General features: G+C 41.3%; 1 protein-coding gene across 2 annotated transcripts in view; it reads left to right on the top strand.

Annotated features, from left to right (window-relative positions):
- The first annotated feature begins 1,394 nt into the window (after window positions 1-1,394).
- Window positions 1,395-25,328, top strand: part of XKR4 (XK related 4) — a 429,208-nt gene continuing 405,274 nt past the window's right edge. For both annotated transcript variants that reach the window (XR_007728402.1, XM_050802345.1), the window contains exon 1: window positions 1,395-2,319. Coding sequence is in view for 1 of the 2 variants with exons in the window: in XM_050802345.1 (XP_050658302.1) it covers window positions 1,514-2,319 (806 nt within the window). In the remaining variant the exon portion in view is untranslated. The remainder of the gene's footprint in view (window positions 2,320-25,328) is intronic.

Below are 25,328 nucleotides of genomic sequence, written 5' to 3'. Positions count from 1 at the left end.
TCACAGATTTAATTTTTCGAGTCATTTTTGGAGTTGTGGGACCACAGAGCTAGTTTGCAATCCCTATAGCTTTAAGAGAAGGTATTTCTAGTTTTGGAGTAGGGAGTAAGGGAGGTGGCGCCTGCTCCCGGCTCCACCACTCCCCGCCCTCGCGCCGGGGGTGGGGTGGCACTCGGTTTCCCGCGGCTACCGGCCGCGCCCCGCGGCCCGCGCCGCCGCCAGGAGTGCTGCGCTTCCCACCTGCCTCAGGACGCCTCGAGGGCTGCTGCGGTGCCCACTGGGCTGCCGCTCCTCCCGGCTCAGAGCTTTCCAGCCGCAGAGAGTTTGCGAGGGAGCCCGGCGTCGGGCATGGTCCTGGGCCAAGGAGGGCCGCAGCGCCTCCGCACCTGCCTGAGCTCGGGCACCCCCGCCCACCGGAGAAGCCCGGAGCCCTCGGAATGCCGGCTGCCTCCCCCGAGGGCGCTGTCTCGGAGCTCCCCGCGGATCCGCCCGCCCTCAGCTGCTGGCGCGGCACCAGGCTCCGCACGCCTTTCTCTCCCCTGCTCTCCCTGGCAAGGCCGGACACGCCCACTGCCGCTGCTGGCCTCTGAGCCCGGGCGCCTGAGTTACACCCATTCTCCCCACTATTGTCGGCCAGAGCCGCGCTCCCGGCCCTTCTCCCGGTGCCGGCGGCTCCGAGCGGAATACAAAGAGGCCTGCGCCTCCCTGGCCCTTGCTACGGCCACACCCGTCCGTGCCCACTCTCCGCGGTCCACCGCGAGGGCTGCACGCAGGACCCCTCCTCTCAGCGCGCTCCTCCCCCTCCCCCGGTGTCGCTCAAATCCACTTAGCGTTCCGAAATCCCAGGAGTGGGGGCCTTCGACTGCCACCCTCAGGCCCCCTTGGCCGCTCCTCCCGGCCCTTGGGACTCGCCAGGGCTGTCCTCCCAACCCCTGCCCGCCGCTCCTCTAGGTCCCGGCCCCTCCTCCGGGGCCCTCCTCCTCCCTCGCCCCTCGCGCGCCAGGGTGGGAGCGGCGGCAGCTGGAAGAGAAGGGATGAGGTCATCCTCTCCCTCGGAGTCAGCTGGTGGAGGAGAGGAAGCGGGAGGAGGGAGCGCGCGCGAGGGGAGGAGAGGAATGTGCAGGTTCGAGGAGCGCCGCGGCGGCCGCTGCTGCTCCTGCTGTTGGCGGCGGCTGCGGCTCGGGCGGCAGCCGCGAAGCCGGGACGGCGAGGAGCGCGGGCGGCGGGCAGGGGCGCGCGCGGGGCGCCGCGAGCAGCTTGGCTCCGCGCAGGCAGCCAGGCGGCGCTCCTGCCGGCCCCAGGCGCGCCGCTAGCCCGGCCCAGCGCCCAGCCCGGCGGGCGGCGGGCGGCGGCGGGCGGCGGCGGGCGGCGGGCGAGCCAGCGCAGGAGCAGGAGGAGGGGGAGCCGCGCCGCCTGGGAGGGAAGCCGGGGCGAGGCGAGGAGGTGGCGGGAGGAGGAGACAGCGGGGAAAGGTGTCAGATAAAGGAGGGCTCTCCTCCGGTGTGGAGGCATCATGGCCGCTAAATCAGACGGGAGGCTGAAAATGAAGAAGAGCAGCGACGTGGCGTTCACCCCGCTGCAGAACTCGGACCACTCGGGCTCGGTGCAGGGATTGGCTCCGGGCTTGCCGTCGGGGTCGGGAGCCGAGGACGAGGAGGCGGCCGGAGGCGGCTGCTGCCCGGACGGCGGCGGCTGCTCGCGCTGCTGCTGCTGCTGCGCCGGGAGCGGCAGCTCCGGGGGCTCGGGCGGCTCCGGCGGCGTCGCCGGCCCGGGCAGCGGCGGGGCGGGTTCGGCGGCGCTGTGCCTGCGCCTGGGCAGGGAGCAGCGGCGCTACTCACTGTGGGACTGCCTCTGGATCCTGGCCGCCGTGGCCGTGTACTTCGCGGACGTGGGTACGGACGTCTGGCTCGCCGTGGACTACTACCTGCGCGGCCAGCGCTGGTGGTTCGGGCTCACGCTCTTCTTCGTGGTGCTCGGCTCGCTGTCGGTGCAAGTGTTCAGCTTCCGCTGGTTTGTGCACGATTTCAGCACCGAGGACAGCGCCACAGCCGCTGCTGCCTCCAGCTGTCCGCAACCTGGAGCCGATTGCAAGACGGTGGTCGGCGGTGGATCTGCAGCCGGAGAAGGCGAGGCTCGTCCTTCCACGCCGCAAAGGCAAGCATCCAACGCCAGCAAGAGCAACATCGCCGCGGCCAACAGCGGCAGCAACAGCAGCGGGGCTACCCGGGCCAGTGGCAAGCACAGGTCTGCGTCCTGCTCCTTCTGCATCTGGCTCCTGCAGTCACTCATCCACATCTTGCAGCTCGGGCAAATCTGGAGGTACTGTAATGGGTGGGGGAAGAGGGAGGCTTGCTGCTGCTACTACATCCCCACTGCTTTGCTTTTGCACGGAAATCTTTCAGGGTTGCTGTGGTAGTAACCCTAGCCACACTCTTCCAGTTTTTGGGGTTTCTTTTGAACTGGGGCTTGCATTTTTAAAATTTGCAATCTCAGTCTAGGGTGGGAGGGAAGTGAGAAGCAAGGAAAGGACAGCAAAGTGGTTTCGATCACCTCATCCCTTCTGTCTTCCCACTCTGCCTCACTGGCTTCTCGCTCTTCGCATGCCACAACCACCCCTCCCAATTTTTAGTGATATTGTTTCAGTGAGTAGGAGAGGATTCCTGTCACATGTTCTAAAATTCCTTTATTTTGATGTTGAATTTGAGGTGTGTGTTGCCATTTGGATGGTTTCTTTTGTTCCCTGGTGAAAAAAAATTGCTAATTTTAGTGAAATGGGAGTTGCTGCTGCTCAAAAGTACCCACATATTAATGATCACTGCTGAAGAAGTGCTTTGCTCAAAGTAAAGATCCTAATAAGCAAAAGACTTGTCATATATATATATATATATATATATATCTCCGAGCATGAGTCAGTAAACTTTATGGGGCCCAGATTTACTTTTAGAGTGCCCTTTCTGATTATCTGACAATATCTCCATATGTAATTTCTCATATAACTACGAGCCTTTGGAAAAGGGGTGGGGCACCATGTTAACTTTAGTTGTACTTGGCATCTTCATTGGCTACTTTGTTACTTGTCATCTGGTCTACCAAGTGTTTTTACACAGGGATCACCTCAGTTATAAACTGGAATACAAGGCTAAACTTGGGCAGAGGGAAACCACCACTTGAACAGTCACTGCATGGACTTAGGAGCAGAATGAAATAGTATGCTCAGGAATACATTCTTTTGACTTTTATATGTTACTAGCAGATTTCGGAGCAATATTTTACATCTATAAAAATTACTTGTATGGAATCTATAGATTCAAATATCTCAGAGCTTTTTTCGGTTTTAAAATAACTTAGTAAATAGGTGGTATAAGTGAAATGAGGACAATTCCTAGAAAGTACACCAATATGGAACTGCACTCTGTGGTACTAGTGCTCTTTTTCAATTTTACTTGTGGCTATTTTTGTGATAAAAGATATGAGTTGTTGACTATGCCGAAGTATCCCCTGTGGAAACAACTTGGAGGATTTGTGGAATAGAACCACAAACTTCTTTTCATTTATGACGAACAACCATGTTTTCACCTGAGAAGAGCAAGTGTGGTAATTTCACAACATTTCCTGGGACCAGTGCTTTGTAAAGCTGACTGAACATTGCCATAGATGGTGACCTTTCAGATTGTGAAACATTTTTTTTTTCCAAGCAGATACTTTCTGGAAAAGTGATATTTGATATGCAGTCAGACAAATTGATGTTGGAAACCTTCATACATATTTTGGACTCAAAGTAACTTTTTGAAATGCTAGTTAAATATGATAGCTGTATTTCCCATGGATGACTGTTGGGAAGACATATAGCTTGATGCTCTTCAAGTATGATGAAGGACTTAGGTGCTTAATTTAATTATTGAAATTACTGAGTGGCTAGGATGCATCTGATTAGCATTTCTAATCTGATAATATGGTAAATTAAGCTTAACATCACATTTGTTAACTTTTTCAAACTTTATCAAGATTTGGAAATCACTTAATTTTAAGCACCTTTCAAGTTTCTAGAATTATGTAAATAATGCAAATACTTCTCTATCCTATTAACTGAAAAACTGTAACTTTTTAACAGATTGATACTTTATGAAAAATCTGATATTAAATTCTGTGAACTGAGGAAATCCTTTTAATTATAGTTGTGTTTACTATACCTTCTAAACCAAACATCTCCCCAGTTGAAAAATGATGCTTAATTTTCTCAGGGAATAGTATACAGAAAGTGAGAAATAATTAGGAAAAGATATGAGCCTAAAAACATATCAGAGAGACCAGAGCCACTGGGCCAACTTATCATACAGAAAAGTTATTGCAAAGGTAGGGAGTGGGGGTAGAGAGAGAAGGGATAGAAGGGTAAGGTTTGAATGCAGAAAGAAAACCACAGGCTGTCAGACAAATGCATTAACTGACCCCAGCACTTGGAGAAACTGTGGTCACACATTTCTATAGTATTTTCCTTAGAGACTTTGAAGTTAATACTGATAATGTGTGATCGTCTAGGAGGAATATTATAGTTGGAAGTATTATCAGATATAATATTCTGGAAATATTTGTCAACATTTTCAGAATAATGTGTTTAGTAGATAAGTTTTAATTATCATCTAATCTAACTATTCTCAGATTCTGGTTAAGATATTTGGAGGATGCCAGAGTAATCTGGTGAAAGCATGATCTAAGACTAGTCAGCATCATTTTCTATTTATGAAGTATACTTTTCAAAAAAAACAAAACTTTAGCCTAATGTAGGACATTGGAAAGGGATAAGAAAGCTTATGGAACTTGACACTCAGATGCACTCTAATATGTTTCTATTTCTCTGAGTGTTGAATATTCATATGGAACTTTGGGGGAGTAGATGCATCTTTGATAATAAGCCGATGAAGTGCAACTCATCTCAGATTATTCTATTAGACTCACTATGATTCCTTAAATTAGAAGCATTCCTCTGCCTCTTCTAGCTTTTCTTTTCAATACATTATACACAAATATTTTAGAAACACCAGAGTACTGAGTGGTTCAAAGCACAGAGGTCATTATTCATGTTTTAACATGCTACTTTCTGGGATCAATAAAATAGATTTTAGCTAGGTTGGTAACTGCTTCTTGTGTTTCCATGAAATTCTAATTATTTTAGGGAAGGACTAGATTCTAAAAGCTTTCTGTAGATACAGTCTTTTGAAATAACATCAAAGCGTTTGCTTGTTTAGAAATAGCCATTGAAACATTGTGGATAAGATTTGCATGTATTTACACATAGGTCACAATGCAACTGCTAAAAGCAATGATACATATTCATTTTAATTAAAGTTTACTAATGGCAAATTAATGGCAGCTTTTAAAGTCGCAGGAGGTGATGCTGGGAAAGAGCTATTTGAAATAATAAAGTGAGTTTTTGCTACCGTGTGAAAAAAGCAATTATGACTTTAAAGAAACTGTGCCTGTGAATGAATGTGAAAGTACTTTCCTTTCTTATTTTTCTCATATGATTCCAGAAATTACCAAGAGTACAGTTCAGCCAGTGGCAATCACAAATTCCCTAAGAGAACAGTTTTTAGTCCTCATGCTTTTGATCAATTGCATCCAAATGTCTTTTTCCTTCAGAAATTATGAAGTTTACTCTTAAAACTGTACCTGAATTTCTCCTGTGTATGTATGTAAATAGTTAATTGTTTTCTGGAAAATATGCACTTTGTAAATAATAAGTCAGTGGATGGTAGAGTGGGGAGCATTTTCACTATTCTTACTCTTTTGGGTTTTTGGGTTTTGTTTTTGAGTCTCCGTCATGAGAGTCGTCTGGGAAAAATGTGAGGAAAATACAGTTTTTTTCTGCTCTTGTCATGTTTGCTATTCCAGAAGACACTGATTGTGTCCCATGTTCAAATAAGTTGGGAAAATGGTGGGTTAGACAAAGTTAAACAGATCTCTCTACAGCAGGACTTCTCAGAGCCTTTTATAACCTAAGGTACAGTTGTCAGTAAGCTTTTAAAGGCACATCTATTAAATATTTTTATAATGATGCATGCAAAGCACTCTGATAAACACACCATTCTTAAAACTGGCCAAACAAAAATAATAATTTTATTGGCACTTTAAAAATACACAAATTTTTTTTCTACTTTTTATGTCATCTACATTTTAAAACAACTTAAAAGGAAATTATTAGTATCTGTATATGTGAGAAAACTGTCTCAGAGAGGTTAAGTAACTGGCTTAACCTCTTGATAGGGTCACCCAACTATTATGTAGTAAAGTTAGGATTAAAAACAGGGCCCATTTTACCATACAGTCTATGCTTTTTCTGGCTGAATTAGCTACCTCCAAATGCCAACTTGGATAATAATGACAACAATGTATAAAAATAACAATTTACCTTCACTGTGGATGGCAAAGTGGGAAAGGGAGCTACAGTTTAGATGGATTAGGGGATCTTTCCACTGACACACCTGTAGGTAAACAGTAAAACAGAGACTTGAGCTCAGCTCTTTGAACTCTCAGTTCATTGCCTTACTTACTACACCATTAGGACATACTGAGATTGTTTCATTAAATCCTAACTAAGGAACATGATCTCGTAGTAGTTTTAATGATTCCATGGCATAATGTATGTGAATATGTGAAAAGTTATTTGCAAACGATAAAGAGGTTCTAGAGAAAAGGAATGGGTAGAAAAACTAGGGAGGATATAGGTTACACCTCTGACTATTGAAAAAGGTGGTTTCTGATTTTGAGTTAGTCCTGAATTCTGATATAGATTAGGCAAGATTGGTGCCATTTGCTGAGTTTATCAAATGGTTATTTTCTGCATATACGTGTTCCCTCTCTATACATATATATTAATCAGTCATTCAACATACACTGAGCACCTGCTATGTGCAAGGCACTGTGCTGGTTACTAACTATTCCAAGGTGAATAAAATATATATATTTCGAGGAATCTACTCTCTAATGGGGAAGACAGAAAAGTCAATAGACCATCTCAATAGAAGAAGATAAGCACTATGATAGAAACAGGAAACGCAAACCGCCTTGATGGTTCAGGTAAGACTCTCTGGAAGAGGGGATATCTGAGCAAAGGTTTGAGGGATGAGAAAAATCTGCTTTCTGAGTAAAGTGGGACATTGGCCTTAGAGCCCTGGATACAATGTGTAAAGGCAGAGAGGCAAGGCTGGTTAAGTGCATGCTCTACATATGGAGTGAGGAGGGAGAGTAGCTAGAGATGAAGACGAAGAACTAGTTGGGCTAGATAATGAAAGGAATTTAGATTGTATTTTGAAGGCCTGAAGGAGTCATGAAGGATTATAGGGGGTGAGGATTGTTAACAAACGTGTTAAAACACTGTTTTATTCAAAGGAATGGCAGAAAGTTGAAAGTTTCAGAGGCTATGTCATTCATCTCTGACTCAGTTATGTCTCTATCATTCATGGAAATCCATTGGCTTCACAGTGGGGAGTTGGATGTCATTGGCACATATAAATAGACCCATCATGATGGGAGAGTCATTTTTCAGAAAAACAAGTTGGTTGAAAGTTTTAATTATATTTATACTAAAGTAAATTATTGGCAAAACTTTCTTTGGTGTTACTATTTGAAGAGTTATTTTCTTAGGATACAGTAGTTTTTACTTTATTGAAAGTTAGGTCTTCTGATCCATAGAAATATATTCCTTGTGTTTATTAGTCACCTTTAACTGTCCAGAGAGCTTCTATGTTCTATTTCTTATTTGATCCTTTGAGTGATCTTGGAGGTACCACTTCTATTTTGCAGATGTGGAAATTGAGAGAGAGAATTTTAATTGTTTTCCTCTTTGGGTCATATATTTCTGGAGAGGTTTTAAGCTAGAACTTAAGACTGATATGGGAGGGGTGAAAGCAACATGGAAAATGACTGATGGTACTGAGGATGATGAGGTAGAAGAGAAGCCTGAAAGCTTGAGAACTCCGTAGTAAGTACTGAACAGTTGTAACATGGAAGAGGCATTGGACTTTTGTGTAGGCCCCCTGGGACAAAATTGGTGGGACCTATAGGAAGAGATTTTGAATTGATGGAAGGAAGAATTTTTTTAGTAGTTGAAGATATCCGCAGATCAACTGGGCTTCCTTAGAAGGAGTGAGTTTCCCATCACTGGAGTGTCTAAGCATAGTCTGGAAAATTAGGTAGAGATGTGGTAGAGAGACTAACTCTCATACAGAGGATTGTACTAGAAGATCATCTTCCAGCTTTGAGATTTTGTAATAATCTCCATCATAACATGCTGCTCCAAACATAGTAGACTAACATTTGCTTTTTTGTGGATGAAAGAAGTAGAATGCATTTTTGTGCAACACTGCAATTGTGCCATTTTAATATCTATTCATTGGTTTATAGACTTAGTATCTTCTTCCCTGGAGTATCACAAATCCATATGCCACCCCTGAGTGCTGGCTTTGGCATCAAGCTCTCTGAGTTAACTGACAGGTATAAATCCACACACGATCACACAGCTCCTTGTGCATTTACCTGGGTTTCTACATGAATTGGAATAATTTATGTATAAATCTCTGTGGTGGGTATATCTATGTGATATCTTTGCAATAACTAGTGCAAAGGTAAATTTCTTCCATTCACTTGAACTGTGAAGTGTTTACTTTACAAGGGTAAATATTTTTATACTTATTACTCCCCAACAGACTACCTTAATGGAACAGTTGAATGTGTAGCATCTATGTACATGTATATTATCAGTTTTGAACAATGTCTACAAATCCTTGGAGCAATAGGTTTGAAAGTCCCTGCTCAATCTCTTACAAAATGTTTCTTCATGATTGAGTATCCAAGCACACAACTTGCTAGTAAATATGTTTTATATGTTACAGTTCGAATGATGTAGTTCACCAATGGATTTAAGTAACACCAATTACTGTCTAACAAATAATGCACTGATTCTCCTTTACATGGACTTACTGGCTAATCTGATTAATACATTTCTTTGACTTATTTTAGAAATTTGTATGGAACACTTACTGGACCTCTGGAAGCAAGACTAGAGATTAGAGTTGGATTTATTTTTCTTATGCATTTTCACATAAAATGTTCAGTATGATACTGGTCATAAGTGAATGTTTTATCAGGTGTGATCTTGTAATGTGTAATTGTTGTTGGAATTTAGGGAAAATTATATTTAATAATGCTCTATAAGAAATATTCTCTTAAATGGCATTGCTTGATTCTGAATGCCATAACAAGTGACTTCATCTCAACAACATGATTGTGTCCTTGGTAAGTGACAGCATGGCTGATCAGGAAGAAAGACCATGGGCAAGTTCTCATGAAGTTAGTCTAGTGGTTGTGGAACTTAATGTAAAAGAATATATACTCAGTGAATATCTATGGATCTGTGAATAGAACTCAGGCACTATTCTTTCTTCTTGATGAAAGTGTAGCTAAACTTGCTACTTTGTAGCTTCTCTGAGATTCTAATGGTGTGGTGAATCAGAAAAGGTGCAATGTCTTCTGGGAGGGATAGGAAAAATCACCCCAGCTCTTTTTTTAGATTACTAGTGTTGGGAAAATAGGGGTACATTTTGTGAAGTGCTAGTCACCCTCTGAGAAAAATGCAGCTAGAAGCCCAGCTTTGTATTCCTGTTTTTGCTGATAGAATAGTCAGGGTGAAGAAGCTATCTGATAGATATTTTTCATTGAATTCTTACCTATACTTGACTGTCTGAGAATATACTTATATATGGAAGGAGTATTGGCATTTTTTATGCTTTAGTCTACTCAAAACACTTGCAGCCTCCACTGTTACTACCACCACCACCATCATCACTCTAATTCTTATCATAAAACATCGATTCCACATCTAGTATACATATAGAACTGATACAGATTGCTGATTGTAGGAGAAACTGGAGAAGGATTAAAAGGAAAATGAATCAGTCCAGAAACCCCTGAGGTGGTCTGAGTGATACCGTTAGGTCTTTTTTAACCCTAAAATAGACAGAGAGGGTCATAGAGTGTCAGTTATAGAGCTTATTTAAAGAGGCATCTGTTCTTTTGGGAACTGGACTAAATGTGGGGTATCAGAAAAAATGATTTGGTCTCCCATAGCAGCAGATTCCAGGCAGGCTATCTGACTGCCCAGGGTCATGCGCCATTGTAGGTGTAGATGACACACACGGCCCAGCTCCTGGAGCCTCACAGACTAGGTCTTCTTTTGGTTTCCTCTTTCTGGGTCTTAATTTTCTCTCTGTATGATGTGATTGGTTAAAAATAATATCCTAGGTTCTTTCCAGGTCTAAAGTTCTGATTCTGCTCTTATTATACATTCTTTTCACTTGCGTAGTACCTAGGGTGTATGCACTAGAATATTTTCAGGTGTTCTAAGGCCACTGTTGTAGGCTTTCTCTGTTTATGTAAGTCCAAGGGGATATACAAGGGACTTTCCAGGGTTGATAATATTAGTGTCTAAACTCCCAGGAACTGGCATGATTCATACATAGAGAGTCTTAAATATATTCATATAATGCAATTAATCTTATGTTATTTCCAAATTTTAGCTATAATCAAATAAAACAATTTTCATTAAAAACACATATCGATGTATTCAAAATGATGTCAAAAGTCTTCCATGTCACTGATTCTATGATATATACCATATAGACTGGAGAAGCCAAAATTGCCATCTAGATTTCATGTGGTAAGGTATGCACAGCTGGAGTGCTGTGGTTAAGAAATAAGAACAACGCTTCACAGGCTTGAAAGAACTATTCATTATTTCAATGAGAAAATGGTTGCCAGAGCTAGATTTGCTTTTAAATTAAAAGCTTGTCTTGGGTTACACTGCCACTGATTTAATATGCTGAAAATTGGATTTAAACTCTATACAAAGATACAACATCCAGGCCTATCCTTGTTAAAAATAGGGATATGGTGCACTCTGCTAGAAGAACAGAGCATTGCATTAGCCTTCCCTGAGAATTCCCTGGGGATAGGAATTCGCTGGATTCTAGGTTCTTAGAAATCTGATGTGAAGCTGAACGATTTTTAACCCCATGCCAACATTTCAGATTTTAAAATTTTAAAAACCTTAAGCATCTGTTTTCAAATTATCTGAACAAAGTATGTCAAACTATTTTCTCATCTTTATGATTCATAAGTAGGCTGTTTGAATCAGTTCTACTTCTTTTGTTTAATTTATACACATGCCATATTTCCCTGTTGGGGAATCCTTTTATACAAACAGAGCAGTGGGTATTGTGTGGGGTGAGTAACGATGAGTCAAAGAAAGAGTCATGCACATATAGAAGTAGGATCTATAGTGAACACCACTTGAAAAAGACTTGAGATGACTGGTTTGACTTCCCCTCAAGTCCACTCTATTTAAGAAGGACAGAGTTGCCTTTCTGAATCACTAATCTGACAGATTTCATCCATGTGAAAGCAGTCTGACTTCCTTTTTCTGCAGCACAGATAATAGTCATGAATAAAGATCTCAGTCTGGGGCTGAATTCTTTACTTTTCAGGGTTTTTTTGTTTTGTTTTGTTTTGTTTTGTGGCAGAGAGTCAATAATCAAAGCAAAGGTAGCAATTGTAACAATAACAGCGACTAAATGATTCCCTATAACTTCTATCATTAGTTCATGGCATAGTCACTGTATCAGTATGACAGTAACAATGAGGAAATGATCCCTTAGTGAGGCAAGGAAAGGATTTGTAAAGGCTTTTTTGTTTTGATAGACTTTCAGCTCGTGAATTAACTTCCTGTTTTGCAAGAGTAAAATTAATAACAGTCCATTTTTTAAATATAGGCTAATTCCAGAAGACTGTCTCAAACAGTTTATACTACCTGAATTTGTCATTATAACACAAATTAAGAGGCATGTCTCCATAAAGTTTTATATTTCCAGGAAATCTACTACCCTTAAGAGTGGCAGTCACAAATATGTATCTTTGGGATTTTTTTCCTGATGGGGTGATGGCTAGGTTTGAAAACTTGAATTCTAGAGGGGTGTGGGTTTCTTTATCCCATCCTAAGGAAAGCACGGATATTAGTTGAGTTCTTACTTCTGAAAAGTCATAAACAGTTACAATTATTTAAGGATATAATATCTACCTACGTTGAAATAAGGCTGGAATCAAATGAGAAAGAGGGAGGAAGCCTGAAGGTTTTATCTAACAAGCATGTCCAAATACTCTAGAAAATATCATAGTGTTGCATTCTCTAATCTGCTAATAGGAGTGTAGCGTGTTGTCCATAAGGCATGCATCTGTTAGCTAGTGGAAGAAAAATTTAGCCCTGAGAGAAATGAACAAAAAGAAAGAATTGTATTCCACAATCAGAAAGCAGATTTTCAGTTCTTAGAAGGAGTAGGAAAATCGTACTGACCTCCATTTTGAGATACAGCACAGCTAAGCTTCAAGCGGGGCTTCACCAGCCAGATCAAGCTCCTGTTAGATGAGTTTGTTCCGGGGCAAAGAAAGAAAAGCTTGAGTCGTGATAATGGTCAGGTTTATGAGGTCAACTTGATATATATTTATTTGATTTTTATAGATTAACTGGGTGCAGGTACAGTTGTGTTACATGGATGCATTGTGTAGTGGTGAAGTCTGGGCTTTTAGTGTACCTGTTACCCAAAGAGTGAACATTGTACCTAATAAATGGCATTTCATTCCTCATGCCCCTTCCACCCTCCCACCTTTCAGAGTCTTCAGTGTCTGTAATTCCACTCTGTATGTCCGTGTGTACCCATTGTTTAGCTCTCACTTATAAGTGAGAACATGTGTTCTTTGAGTTTCTGTTTAGGTCATTTCACTTAGGATAATGACCTCCAGTTCCATCCAGTTGCTGCAAAAGTCATGATTTTACTCTTTTTAATGGCTGTATAGTATTCCATGTTCTATGTACTACATTTTCTTTATCCGGTCTGCTATTGATGGGTATTTAGGTTGATTCTATACCTTTGCTATTGTGTATGGTGCTGCAGTGAACATACACACACATTTGTTTTTATGATAGAATGATTTGTATTCCTTTGGGTATATACCCAGAAATGGGATTGCTGGGTCAAATGGTAATTCTATTTTTAGCTCTTTGAGGGGTTGCCACACTGCTTTCCACAATGTTTGAACTAATTTAGACTCCTACCAGCAGTGTATGAAAGCATTCCCTTTTCTCTGCAACCTCACGGGCATCTGTTATTTTTTGACTTTTTAATAATAGCCATTTTAACTGGTGTAAGATGGTACTCATTGTGATTTTAATTTGCATTTCTCTGATGATTAGTGATGTTGAGCATTTTTTTCATATGTCTGTCGGCCGCTTATATATCTTCTTTTGAAAAATGTATTGAGAGCACCAGCGGGGTCAGCAGTTTGTGCGTGTTTGACTGAGAATTTTGTGTTATCAGAAGTGAACAGGAAGTCAGAGTCCAGAGGGTGAAGGCCAAAGCACATTATCACAGGTGGGGCCAAAGCACATCATCCCAAACCTGGGAATCCAAACAAAGGCCAGAAATAAGCTTACTAATTGAAGAGGTGGGTGAGACTCTGAAATCAAGGACATCAAGACAGTAAACCATGCCCCTGCTTCAAAAGGTAAAACTGAGGAGAAATTTGTTGGATTTATATTCACAATAGACCTACTTCTGTTCCTACTGAGGGGAGGGCAGAGAGCTGGGACTGCAGACAGGTTCTCACTCAGGCACGTCGACTGCCTGCAAGCTCATGAGCAACTTATCTGTTAAAGCACCACCTGGTCACTATGATCAGTTGCTGAGAATAGAATGACTAAAATAAGCAGCCAGTGATAGCCCCTTTATTCATGGACTCCACAAACATCTGCTTAGGATTATAGTAAGGAAAATACATTAAAATAATATGCTTTCAAAAAGTCTACTCATTAGGACAGGAGCCTAGTCATGGGCATCGCCCGCAAATGTCTTTGTGACGATGTGCCAAGGACGGAGCTGTGGCCTTGTTACTGAAGGTGGACTCTGCAAACCCAAACTGTCAGCATCTCTTGGGAGCTTCTCAGACATGCAGAATCTCAGGCCCAACCTAGCTCTGCCAAATCGCCACCAGCGTTGTAGCAAGATGCCCAGGTGATTAGTATGCACATTAGAGTTTGAAAAGCATGGAGCAACTACTGCTGCTACAGGGGAGGGAAATTTAAGCTCAAATGGTCAGGAAAGGCTAATCTGAGCTGGATGTTAATGGGAAATATGGTTGCTCCAGATATTTGTAACTGGCTTTCTCACCAAACACCTAGTATGAGCTGGGTTATATAGCAAGTGTAGTATAGCAAGGGTTGTTGCTTAGAAACTTAACAGAGATAGGTGCATTCATACACACACAAATGAATCTCCTTATAGACAATGCTTTAAGCAAAATGTGAAATGTTTTGATTGGCAAAAGAAGTGAAAGATTTAAATCTTTATTAAAAGTCCATTATTGGCTGGGTGCGGTGGCTCACGCCTGTAATCCCAGCACTTTGGGAGGCCACGGTGGGCGGATCATGAGGTCAAGAGATCGAGACCATCCTGTCCAACATGGTGAAACCCCCTCTCTACTAAAAATACAAGAATTAGTTGGGCGTGGTGGTACACACCTGTAGTTCCAGCTACTCTGGAGGCTAAGGCAAGAGAATCGCTTGAACCTGGAAGGCAGAACTTGCAGTGAGCCGAGATCGCGCCACTGCACTCCAGCCTGGTGACAGAGCTTCATCTCAAAAAAAAAAAAAAAAAAAAAAAAAAGTCCATTATTTTATGGTTTTATGTTGCAGAACCAGTCTCTAAGAAAATAATTAAGCACATTGACTGCCTGCCTCTCACAGTATTATGCAGTATTCATTTGGGCATTAGGACAGGAGTCATCAAAGTGGACAGGAGGTGGTGAGAGAGTGACCAGGCCTTCCCAACAGTGGTGGATGCTGAGGGAACCACTGGCTTCAGAGTAACCAGACACTGAGAATAGAGAGTGAAGAGCTCTCACCAAGACATGATAGTGGTTATCTTTGCTAAGAGAAGTGGAGTGGGCTGGTTCTGGGCTTATTTTTATATTTTTCTGAAAAAGAAGTAGTGAGGGTAGACAAAGTTTGTGTATGCTGGATGGATGGAAGGGATAGTGGAGAGTGAGGCTGGGTTTCTGAACATTCCTCTGTCTTAGCTTTTAATCTCCTAGACTGAAGAGCCTCTGAATCTACATGGGGAAAGAACTGAGATAGGGACTGAGGAAAATTGAACTGGGACTCCAGGCGTGAAGGACCAAGCCACAGCCAGGAGTTAGCTGCGTGTTTAGATAAAACAATACAGAAAGAGTTCTGGTGAACAACCTGTTCCCTGCAATTCCCCTCCCCTCAGTGACCCCTGAGGCCCACAAGGCACAGGTTTACTGTAATGAGAAATAGGATGGCTCAGCTTGATGGCATACTTCACCATTTGTCTTCCTACATGAGAAATGTAATATTCAACAATATGACAAGACATGCAGTGTCTATAGTTTAGAATAAAGGGATAATGAGAATGGTACCTTATAAAATGTATATTCGTGTAGACATGTTATTGATTTCCTTATTTCACATTAAACAAGATAGAAACAGATGACCTTCCCAGAAATGCCTCTTTTCAAAGTATTAGTTTTCTGATTTTCCTTTCATGTAACAGCTGGTGTTGCTACGCTATCACTTTTCTTGCTAGGGTTCCCTCCCCCATCTGTGTGCTGGGAGGTGATCGTTTGGTTCAGTGTTCTTTTTTTTTTTTTGAGACGGAGTCTCGCTCTGTCGCCCAGGCTGGAGTGCAGTGGCCGGATCTCAGCTCACTGCAAGCTCCGCCTCCCAGGTTTACGCCATTCTCCTGCCTCAGCCTCCCAAGTAGCTGGGACTACAGGTGCCCGCCACCTCGCCCAGCTAGTTTTTTTTTTTGTACTTTTTAGTAGAGACGGGGTTTCACCGTGTTAGCCAGGATGGTCTCGATCTCCTGACCTCGTGATCCGCCCGTCTCGGCCTCCCAAAGTGCTGGGATTATAGGCTTGAGCCACCGCGCCCGGCCCAGTGTTCTTAAATGTTTCCATGGAGAGTTACTAAGTTAATTTTTCTAAGTCTCCTCTTTCAGTAGGTGTGGTCACCCCACATGGCTTTCCATATGGTTGCTACTATCCACCTGTGCCCGCTGAGCGCTTGAAATGGGCTGGTCCCTATTGAGATGTGTTCTAAGTGTTGAATACCCAAGGGATCTTAAAAGACTTGATATGAAAAAAAGATAATATCTATCTTATTATTTTTATTATGATTTCATGTTGAACCAATAATGTTTTGGATATACCAGGTTAAATAAAAAATATATGATGAAAGTTAATTTTACTTGTTGTTTTTTACTTTATAAATATGGCTACCAGAAAATTAGAATTGTGTATGTGGCCTGCATTATTCTATTCTATTGGACATTGCTAAGCTAGATGATGTCAGAGCTTTTTGAGGAGTGAGAAGAGGGAAATCCAAAGTGAAATGTTTCAAAATACTATACGAGAATTTACTAGAAGTTACCAGGGAAAGGGCAGTGAGTTATTTTGCTGCTGAGGCAGGTTTACTTAATGGATTTTGCAAATAAGATTAGCTGCTGGTAAAAATGGACTCTTTAGGAGACAAAATCCCTAATATGAGTAAAGCTCATTGCCTTCCCTGCTTCCTGCCTTGCTTAAGGCTGAGCAACACGCTGTGCTTATTTGGTGGATTAATAAGTAGTATTTGATGATGATGATAAGGAGTAAATCTTTGTAAGTGCCATTGCAGCTTGCCATGCACATTCGTTCTGTTAAACCATCCGATCTTCTCATCAGGCTCCCAGGGTAGGTGTTATTGCTATTCCCATCTGAGGATGAACCAGCTGAGGTTCAGAGAGGGCAGGAGACTTGCTCAAGTGCATATAGTTACCAAGTAGCAAGTGCCTGGGCTCACTTTCATGACTTTTGTTTCCAAATCTCATGCTTTTCCCACTCTTTCCCGCTATATCTTACTATTCCAAGGTTAATCCAAGACTCACCTGGAGAAGCGTTTCTTGACCTTTCAGATTGCGCTAAAAATGGTAATGAGTTCAATTTTACCATGATATCAATGAGAACTAATTAAGACCAATTATGGGTTTTTCCGCTGACCACCAGCTGTTGGCGTCAAATTTGAGTCTTCACTTAATGCTGTTAAATTCTCAACTATAAAATGTTGGGTGGGAGTTAAATCAGATCATTTCCAGAATTTTTCTAGTTCTGTAGTTCTATGTAAACTGGCACCTAAACAGAGAATATCAATTCTTTTTATATACCTTATGGAACATCTACATGTGGACTGATATTCACATTTTATTGACCTGGGCTAGATTTCTGATAAACTGCTTCTGGGATTGATACGTCACACATATTTCAAACACGGAGACTACAGGTCAATTTTATCTAAAATGTGTCAAATTCATTTGATACCTACTGGTAAAATACATGTTATTTCCACTGGGAAATGCATAGTACTAAAGAATGCTAAGTAGGTTCCATTCCCATGTGAATAGTATATCATTAGCTTGTATTTATATCCTCATTTTGTATGTAGCCATGCTTTGCATATACTAGCAGCATTCCACCCCACATATGTTCATGAATTATGAATTCTACTACAAGCATGCAAGGCAAAGCCCCTCCGCCAGTCACATCTCTCTCTCTCTCTGAGGCCACTAGGATTTGTATCTATGTGACATACTTCAGACTGAACTCCTAAGACCTATCTCAGAGGACCAACTGTAACAGTCCAGCATAGGCAAGTGCTAGAAGATTCATCATTCTCGAATGCGTGCAATTCAAAATTTTCAGTATCAGATACGGCTAGTTTTTGTATAAACAATTCCAAATGTTCATTTCGAAAAATCAAAAGAATTCCCTTGTTCCCATTCAAAAGATGCTTCTCAAAAGTGGATATGACTTGCGTTGAAAGGGCTCACCGACTTTAATCCGGTCCTTATTTTATTTTTTTTGGAGCATTCCATTAATAACTGTGCAGTATCATTTTTCTTTTAGTTAAATGATTTTATTGCAAAGTATGGGTTTTTTGGAGAGACTAGGTGGTTTCTAAATATGTTTTTTGAAGTTCATGGCATAAAAGTTGGTTCTAATTTACTTAGATTTTTGATACTAATATGCTATAAGAAACATGAAAATCTATAGCACTGATTTTTTTTCATGGTTTTCTTCCATATATACATGTGATCATGTAGTTACATAGGTTAGGATGTATTGGAAACAGCAGATATGATTTAATGAAACTCAGGTACTGTGGAGTGAAAATGCCTTCACTCATTCATTTAGTAAATATTTACCAAGCATTCACTATGAGCAGGCTCTGAGCACGCACAAGTTGTCCAAATGTGCTCTCTGACTTCAGGGAATTCACTGTCCTGCAAAAGTCTGCCATTTGTAACTGTTTATACCTCAAAGGTGCCCTGCATTATCAGCAAGGGCAGAGAGAACGCAGGCTGGGAAGGGACTCCTGCTGGGAAGGTTTCACAGAGGTAGGAGCTTTTAAATGGGACTTAAGAGAATGTTAAGCAGAAAAAAAAGAATGGGCAAAGATGTCTTCTGCTGTGTTGTGTGGAGGGCTGAAATGGAAGGGGAGAGGGAGAGAAGGACAGCAGATGAGAAGGGAGTTTGGGGCCAAACTAATCAGCAACTTGGGTGCTCTCTTAAGGCATCTGAAGTTGACCGCATTGGGGAATGGAGAGCAATGAGTGTCAGGGGAGGCTCACAGGCCACACTCAGTCATGTATTTTCAAACAGTTTCCTTTTCAAAGTGGGAAAGAATGAATTGCAGTTTGAAAATATTGGAGAAAGAAGTCTCCTGTACTCTTCAGAGGTGGGGAAAAGGAAGTGTGAGTGAGGGGTGGACTTGAAAAATCTTCTGAGCTTTAAAAGGCTCCATAATGAGTGGAGTGAAAGCACTTAAGTGGGCTTGACTGAGTTCTTTCTAAAGATTCTGGTAGTACTGGTTAAGAACTCTACTTAATGAATTATTGGAAAAGGCATAAACATAAACAGAGTTGAGAGCATGTTAAATAAAGATGCTCTGTAAATGCAGTCTGGGCAATTAAAAAAGATTTACCAGAGTAAAGCTAAATACAGTATAGTGGATAATTAATGAGCCTGTGACAACTCAGTAATAACTACCCTGAACTTTTACAATGGTGCATGAACATGTGTGCAAGTCAGAGGGAGGGTTTGTTTTCACAATCAGCTCCAGTTAGCTAGGAAATTTCTCGACAGAAGTTAATTAGGGATTCCTGGTAATGGAGCCTGCTGCTAAACCAACCTCCTGTGCCAAAGGTAACTGACTTTGCCATTCATTCATGGGTTTCTTGTTGAGCCTAAAGGGAGTTTGGTTGTAAATTTGATTCTCCCTTTTCTCGGTTCCCTAAGCTGTCACTGTAGCACGTATTTTGACTTTAAGTAGGGCTTACCTTTCTTACTTTAAGAAATGAACTTCTGTTTGTTTTATAGGCAGGTGAATTCCACCCTGGGAAAGACCTCTGTAGGTGAGCTATAGGTTCTTGACTGGTCCAGGGAATTCAAATTATTAGGATGTGCTAAATTCTCTGTCTTTGATACTTTGGGAACATGGGTTAGAAAATGCTCAGTAAATATTCTTCAGAAAATGGTACTTTTGAGACCCCGGCCCCTTTTATTTCAGTATATCTTCATTTGAGAAGTTTTTGGTTTACAGAAAAATTGAATGGAAAGTACAGAAAGTTCCCATATGCCCTCTTCCCCTTCTCCCACTCACCATTCCAGTTTCCCTTATTATTAACATCTTGCATTAGTATGGTACATTTGTTACAATTGATGGAAAATATTGATACATTATCATGAACTAAAGTCCATAGTTTACATTGGGGTTCACTTGTTGTGTTTTAAATACGTGTATGATGACATGTATTTATCATGAAGTATCATGCAGAATAGTTTCATTGCCGGAAACCTCCCTTGTGCTCTACCTATTCACCCTCCCTCCATCCCCAGAAACTCCTGGCAATGACTGATGTTTTTGCTGTCCAAAGTTGTGCCTTTTCCAAAATGTCATGTAGTTGGAGTCATATAGTATGTAGCCTTTGCGGATTGTCTTCTTTCACTTAGCAGTATGCATTTAGGATTCCTCCATATCTTTTGTGGCTTGACAGCTCATTTCTTTTTAGTGCTCAATAATATTCTATTGTCTGGATGTACCACAGCTTGTTTATCACTTCACCTACTGAAGGACATCTTGGTTGCTTCCAAATTGTGGCAACTATGAGCAAGGCTGCCATAAACATCTGTATGCAGGGTTTTGTGTGGACATAAGTTTTCAATTTATTTGAGTAGATACCAAGTAGCATAATTGCTGGATTATATGGGAAGAGTGCATTTAGTTTTGTAAGAAACTACCAAACTGTCTTCCAAAGTGGCTGCACCATTTCACATTCCCGCACTTACCAACTTCTGAGCACCCACCCTGTGCCAAATGACCCTATGTTGGGGAACAGAGTAGTGAACCAGGGCACACGATGTTCTTCTAGAAAGGGTTAAGATACTGTGAACTTGTCAAAGTTACAGACACGCTAAAATTAGGGAGTAGTTTGCTATTTAGAATTTATGCTTTATAGTACAGATCACGTAATTATGCTTGATGAGAAATGCATAAAATAATAAAAATTTAAATTACTGTAAAAGATCATATTTATTCCAGTGATTAGGTAGTTCTATGGAATTATTCTGCTGGACACGTAGACATTGAGTTCTGGTACCAACTCACTAGATTCACATGGGGGAAATAAAAAACTATTGGAACAAAACTTATAATTATCAGTAGAATTATTACTTTACAAATGTAATTATGAGGTAAATAATTTTTATGTTACAGAAAAAAAGGCACACCACAAATACAACATTACACATACACACACACACACACACACACACACACACACACACACGCGCACCCCTTTGATGTACTTTGGAGCTCTGCCTGAGAGTTGGACAGTTGCCCTGGGGTGGCAGCCTGATTCACTCACCTCTGCTCCGCTTGGGCTCCGCCTCTGATGGACCTGAAGGGAAACTGTATATATAAATGGCAGAAAATCTTCTTTTCAAAAAATCTTTTAAAAGACCTTGCCAGAATCTGTATTTAAATTGTTACAGTATTAGCTAGGATTGAGCTGAATTATTTTTGTAATTTTTAAAAGCAGATAATGAATTAAAAATTTCATCCTCATTTGTTTGACTAAAGCCAACAAATAAGATGGCCATGTTAATAATTTTTGGCCTAAATTATATAGTCAGATAATTTTCTTGTTTACTTTGTACTGCATAGAAACAACTTTGGTGTCAAATATCAGTGTCACATATCAAAGCAGTAGAAATGTCTTTTCGTTTTGCATAAAAATTTGTTTAAATCTGTGTTCCCAAATTTGTTAATATATCTTAAGCTTTTTTTGGTTTTAAAATTTTATACAAATATCTGTGAAACTGAAAATTTTGCATGATGCCTTATGACTATTCTAGTAAGGCTGAGAATGACACTAAAACCTTATTAAATTAATTAAACATAATCAGTATTCTATCTGGTTGAAGCCTCTTAGCTTTGAAAGGGATTGAGACTTTTACCTCTGAGGAGCGAAAAATAATTTGTAAGTCTGTTGATTAGAATGGAATGACTTGTGAATAGTCAGTATGTGAGCATATCTTTCTGTTTTTGGAATTAGCACATGTTTAAGAATCACGTTTTCGTGTGCTTCAAAGGAAGAACAAAGTTCTACCTGATTTAGAGATGAATGCTCTGAAATTCCACTGGATAAACATGAGATGCAATAACAATTGAATGAAATATTGTTCAAATGAACTCTATTCTAAATGCTGTGTCTTGCAGCAAAGTGCCTGCCTTTGTTTTCCCCTTCTATTTAAGAAATGATTAATTAGACCTGTAATTACCTGAGGAGTTCACTGTGGTCACATGGAGGGGATCTTCCAGGGAATGAGAGGAAAGTGAACTGGAAGGATGAGTGAAGACGGAATGGCAGGGTGTGGATCGAGCTTCAAGGGGTGTGTGTACAAGTTCCTCTATGAACCTACTTGTACCTGATATTTACCTGTTGGCTTGCACTTCTTTACTAATACCTTCCCCTGACTGCGGAACAGGGTTATTGATTCAGATTGACTCTTGGTTTTCTTAACCTCACACTGGTTAGTTTCTTTTCTAAATTCTGCCACTTTCTGAAATGTGCTCCTCATGGAAAGAGAAACACTTTAATTTGCTCACAGCACTATCACCAGCATGTGGTATGCTATATGGTCCATGTCATTTAATACATATTTATTGATTGAATGAATGAAATGGAAATCAGCAAATTATTAGAGAACTTTATATTCATTCCCATGAAAACTGAGTAAATTTCTAATTTCTAGATACTCTTTTTACTTGTTTACCACATCCACAGAAATGAAAAGGCATATGATGCCTAGGACATTCCCATGAAGCATGCCCCTGCCCTCCTGGTTAAGTTTAGCAGCTGGCATCAGGCCAGTGGGAAGGAGTGGATTTCTGCAGTCAGGACTCCCTTTGAGCCCAGAGCATAGGCTCAGGAATCTCAGAGCCCCTCAGTCCATGATGACACTGCATTGTCTAAGCCTGCCTGTTGGTTCCCTTCGAGAACATCTCAGGAGCAGTTATCCACTGAGAAATTGGGAGTACCTTCCATCCCAGACCCAGGACGGGCCTGGCCCTTAACAAGGAGCTTTGGTCCCGCTGGTTTCACTGCTCCTTCTTAGAAGCAGCCTCGGACACCTGCCTCCATGTAATACCCTCCTGCTGGTGTGTGTGTCCCACAGGGGAGACCCCCGCGCCTCCAAATGGCAGCCATGATTTATTAGTGTGCTGATCCCATTCTTGTTTTCTCTTAAGGACTGAGAGCAAACAAGTGATGAAATTTGCACCATTTTTTTTAGGCTCTGAAACTACATTTTACAGTTGACAATTCTCATTGGACACAAACCAATGGCAAGAGTAATCCTAGCATCCCCCCAATCTTGACCTGCCTGCATGTCACCATAAACTGTTTTTAGGTATAGCAATCCCATGAGGTCTACTTTTTTGTTTTGCCACTATGTTTAAAACAAGATGAGTTTTCTTGTTTTAAGTGTGGCCCATACCCTCTCTCTGCCCTCTCCAAAGCTGTCATCTTAACACCATGCAGATTTACAAATGCCTCCCCTACCGTCCCCTGACTTCTCCTGCCTGACTTGGAATACTGGCTCAGATTTTCCCAAGCTGGCAACGCTGCTCACTCTCCATGTGGTTCCTTCTGCTGTGCTCCCGGGCCATTCATCTGCTTACTTGCTCCTAACACCACACCCTCTTCTGAGCTCTTTCTGGAACCTTCTTTAGTAGAGCAAAACTACATTCCTTCTCCCCAGCCTCCGGTTCATACAGAGTGAACAGCATTGTTCCCTGAAGGTGGGACAAAAGGAGCTGTGGCGGTTTCCCTTTTCAAGGTTCCTTTTAGTTTGTTTCTGAGCAGCAGCACTGCTGTAAGAGTTAAAGCTCATGATTGTTTATTATTATTCCTGTAATATGGTATCTCCTTGCATTCACTTGGTGTCATTTTTATCTTTTTCATTAACTTTTAAAACTACATTTTTAAAATCACAATTTTATAACACCAGAGTAAGCGTTGAGCTTCAGAGGAGCTTTTAGCATCTCAGTAACTTAGGGACATTTGGCCATGGTTTTTGCTGTTTTCTCAGACATACACGCCATCCAAACCATTCTCAATATCCTTTTATTTTATTTTTTCTTCTTTTTAGATACAGCATTTTGCTCTGTCACCCAGGCTGTAGAGCAGTGGCATAATCATAGCTCACTGCAACCTTGAACTCCTGGCCTCAAACAATCCTCCCACCTTAGCCTCCCAAAGTCAATATCCTCATGTTTACTTGGAAAGCTAGATTGAGATTTCTAAGTGCAATATAAGATTACCGTCATTTTATTCAAAGGTAATTAGTCTATCCATGCTTGAAATATTACAGTTGATAATTCATCAAAGTATTTAGTAAAGTTCTATCAAGTGCTAGGCAGCCAATTGTGGCAATACCTTCATAATTCTATGAAGGTATTTTAAAGTCGTAAGTTTTAACATGAAGCTGTTTTCCTACAAAATACTGTTGATGGTAGAAGTAAGTATACCAGATCTTACCTATTTTTTAAAAATCTATTTTAGCAAGTGTTTTTCATAGGGTTATAGATTGTAAGAAGTTCTATTTGCAATTATTATTATTAACTTGGTTTTTCTTTTCTTTTTCTTTTTTTTTTGAGACAGAGTTTCGCTCTTGTCACCCGGGCTGGAGTGTAGTGATGCAATCTCAGCTCACCTCAAACTCCACCTCCCGGGTTCAAGCGATTCTCCTGCGATTCTCCTGCCTCAGCCTCCCGAGTAGCTGGGATTACGGGCACGTGTCACCACGCCCGGCTAATTTTGTATTTGTAGTAGAGATGGGGTTTCTCCATGTTGGTCAGGCTGGTCTTGAACTCCCGATCTCAGGTGACCCGCCCGCCTTGGCCTCCCAAAGTGCTGGGATTACAGACATGAGCCACCGCGCCCAGCCTTGGTTTTTTATTTCTTCACAAATACTGCCCATTAATGTGGTAAAATCCTTTTGCAAAATAAGAAAAGGAAAAGCAGTATGCAGTCCAAAGACATGGCAAACTGGAAAAATTTATTTGCAATACATATTACACACAAAAACCTATTATCCCTAACATCACATTTCTTATCAATTAATAAGAAAAAATGGCCAACAGCTCACTTTAAAAAATAAGCAAAGAATGTGCAAAGACAATTCCCAGAAAAAAAATTTAACATACAAAAAGATGAACAAGTTTACTTATAAGTAAATAAATCTATCCTTGTTTTAAAATTGTTTGTATTTGCTCAATATCTAAAATCTGCCTCTCAAAACCAAATACAAGACCCTTCTAAGTGTGAGCCCTGTGTTACTACACAGGTTGTATGTCCTTGAAGTGAGCCCTGTTTGTAGTCTTCACCTGGAGAGGTGGAGAATTTTATATTCCTTCTTTTTATGAGCAGTTATTATAGATTGGCTCACTGGACACCCACACCAACTCACTTCTGGTGCATCTTATCTGATAGAAACTGAAAGCTACAGAAATAAATAAATTAATTAATAAAAGAAGGAAGGAAGAGAGGGAGAGAGGAGGAAAGAAAAAAAAGTTTCAGCCCTTTCATGCAGCTAGAGAACCCATT

This window comes from Macaca thibetana, chromosome 8, assembly GCF_024542745.1.
Source record: "Macaca thibetana thibetana isolate TM-01 chromosome 8, ASM2454274v1, whole genome shotgun sequence".
Lineage (NCBI taxonomy): Eukaryota > Metazoa > Chordata > Mammalia > Primates > Cercopithecidae > Macaca > Macaca thibetana.
This window is presented reverse-complemented; position numbering and strand designations above follow the sequence as displayed.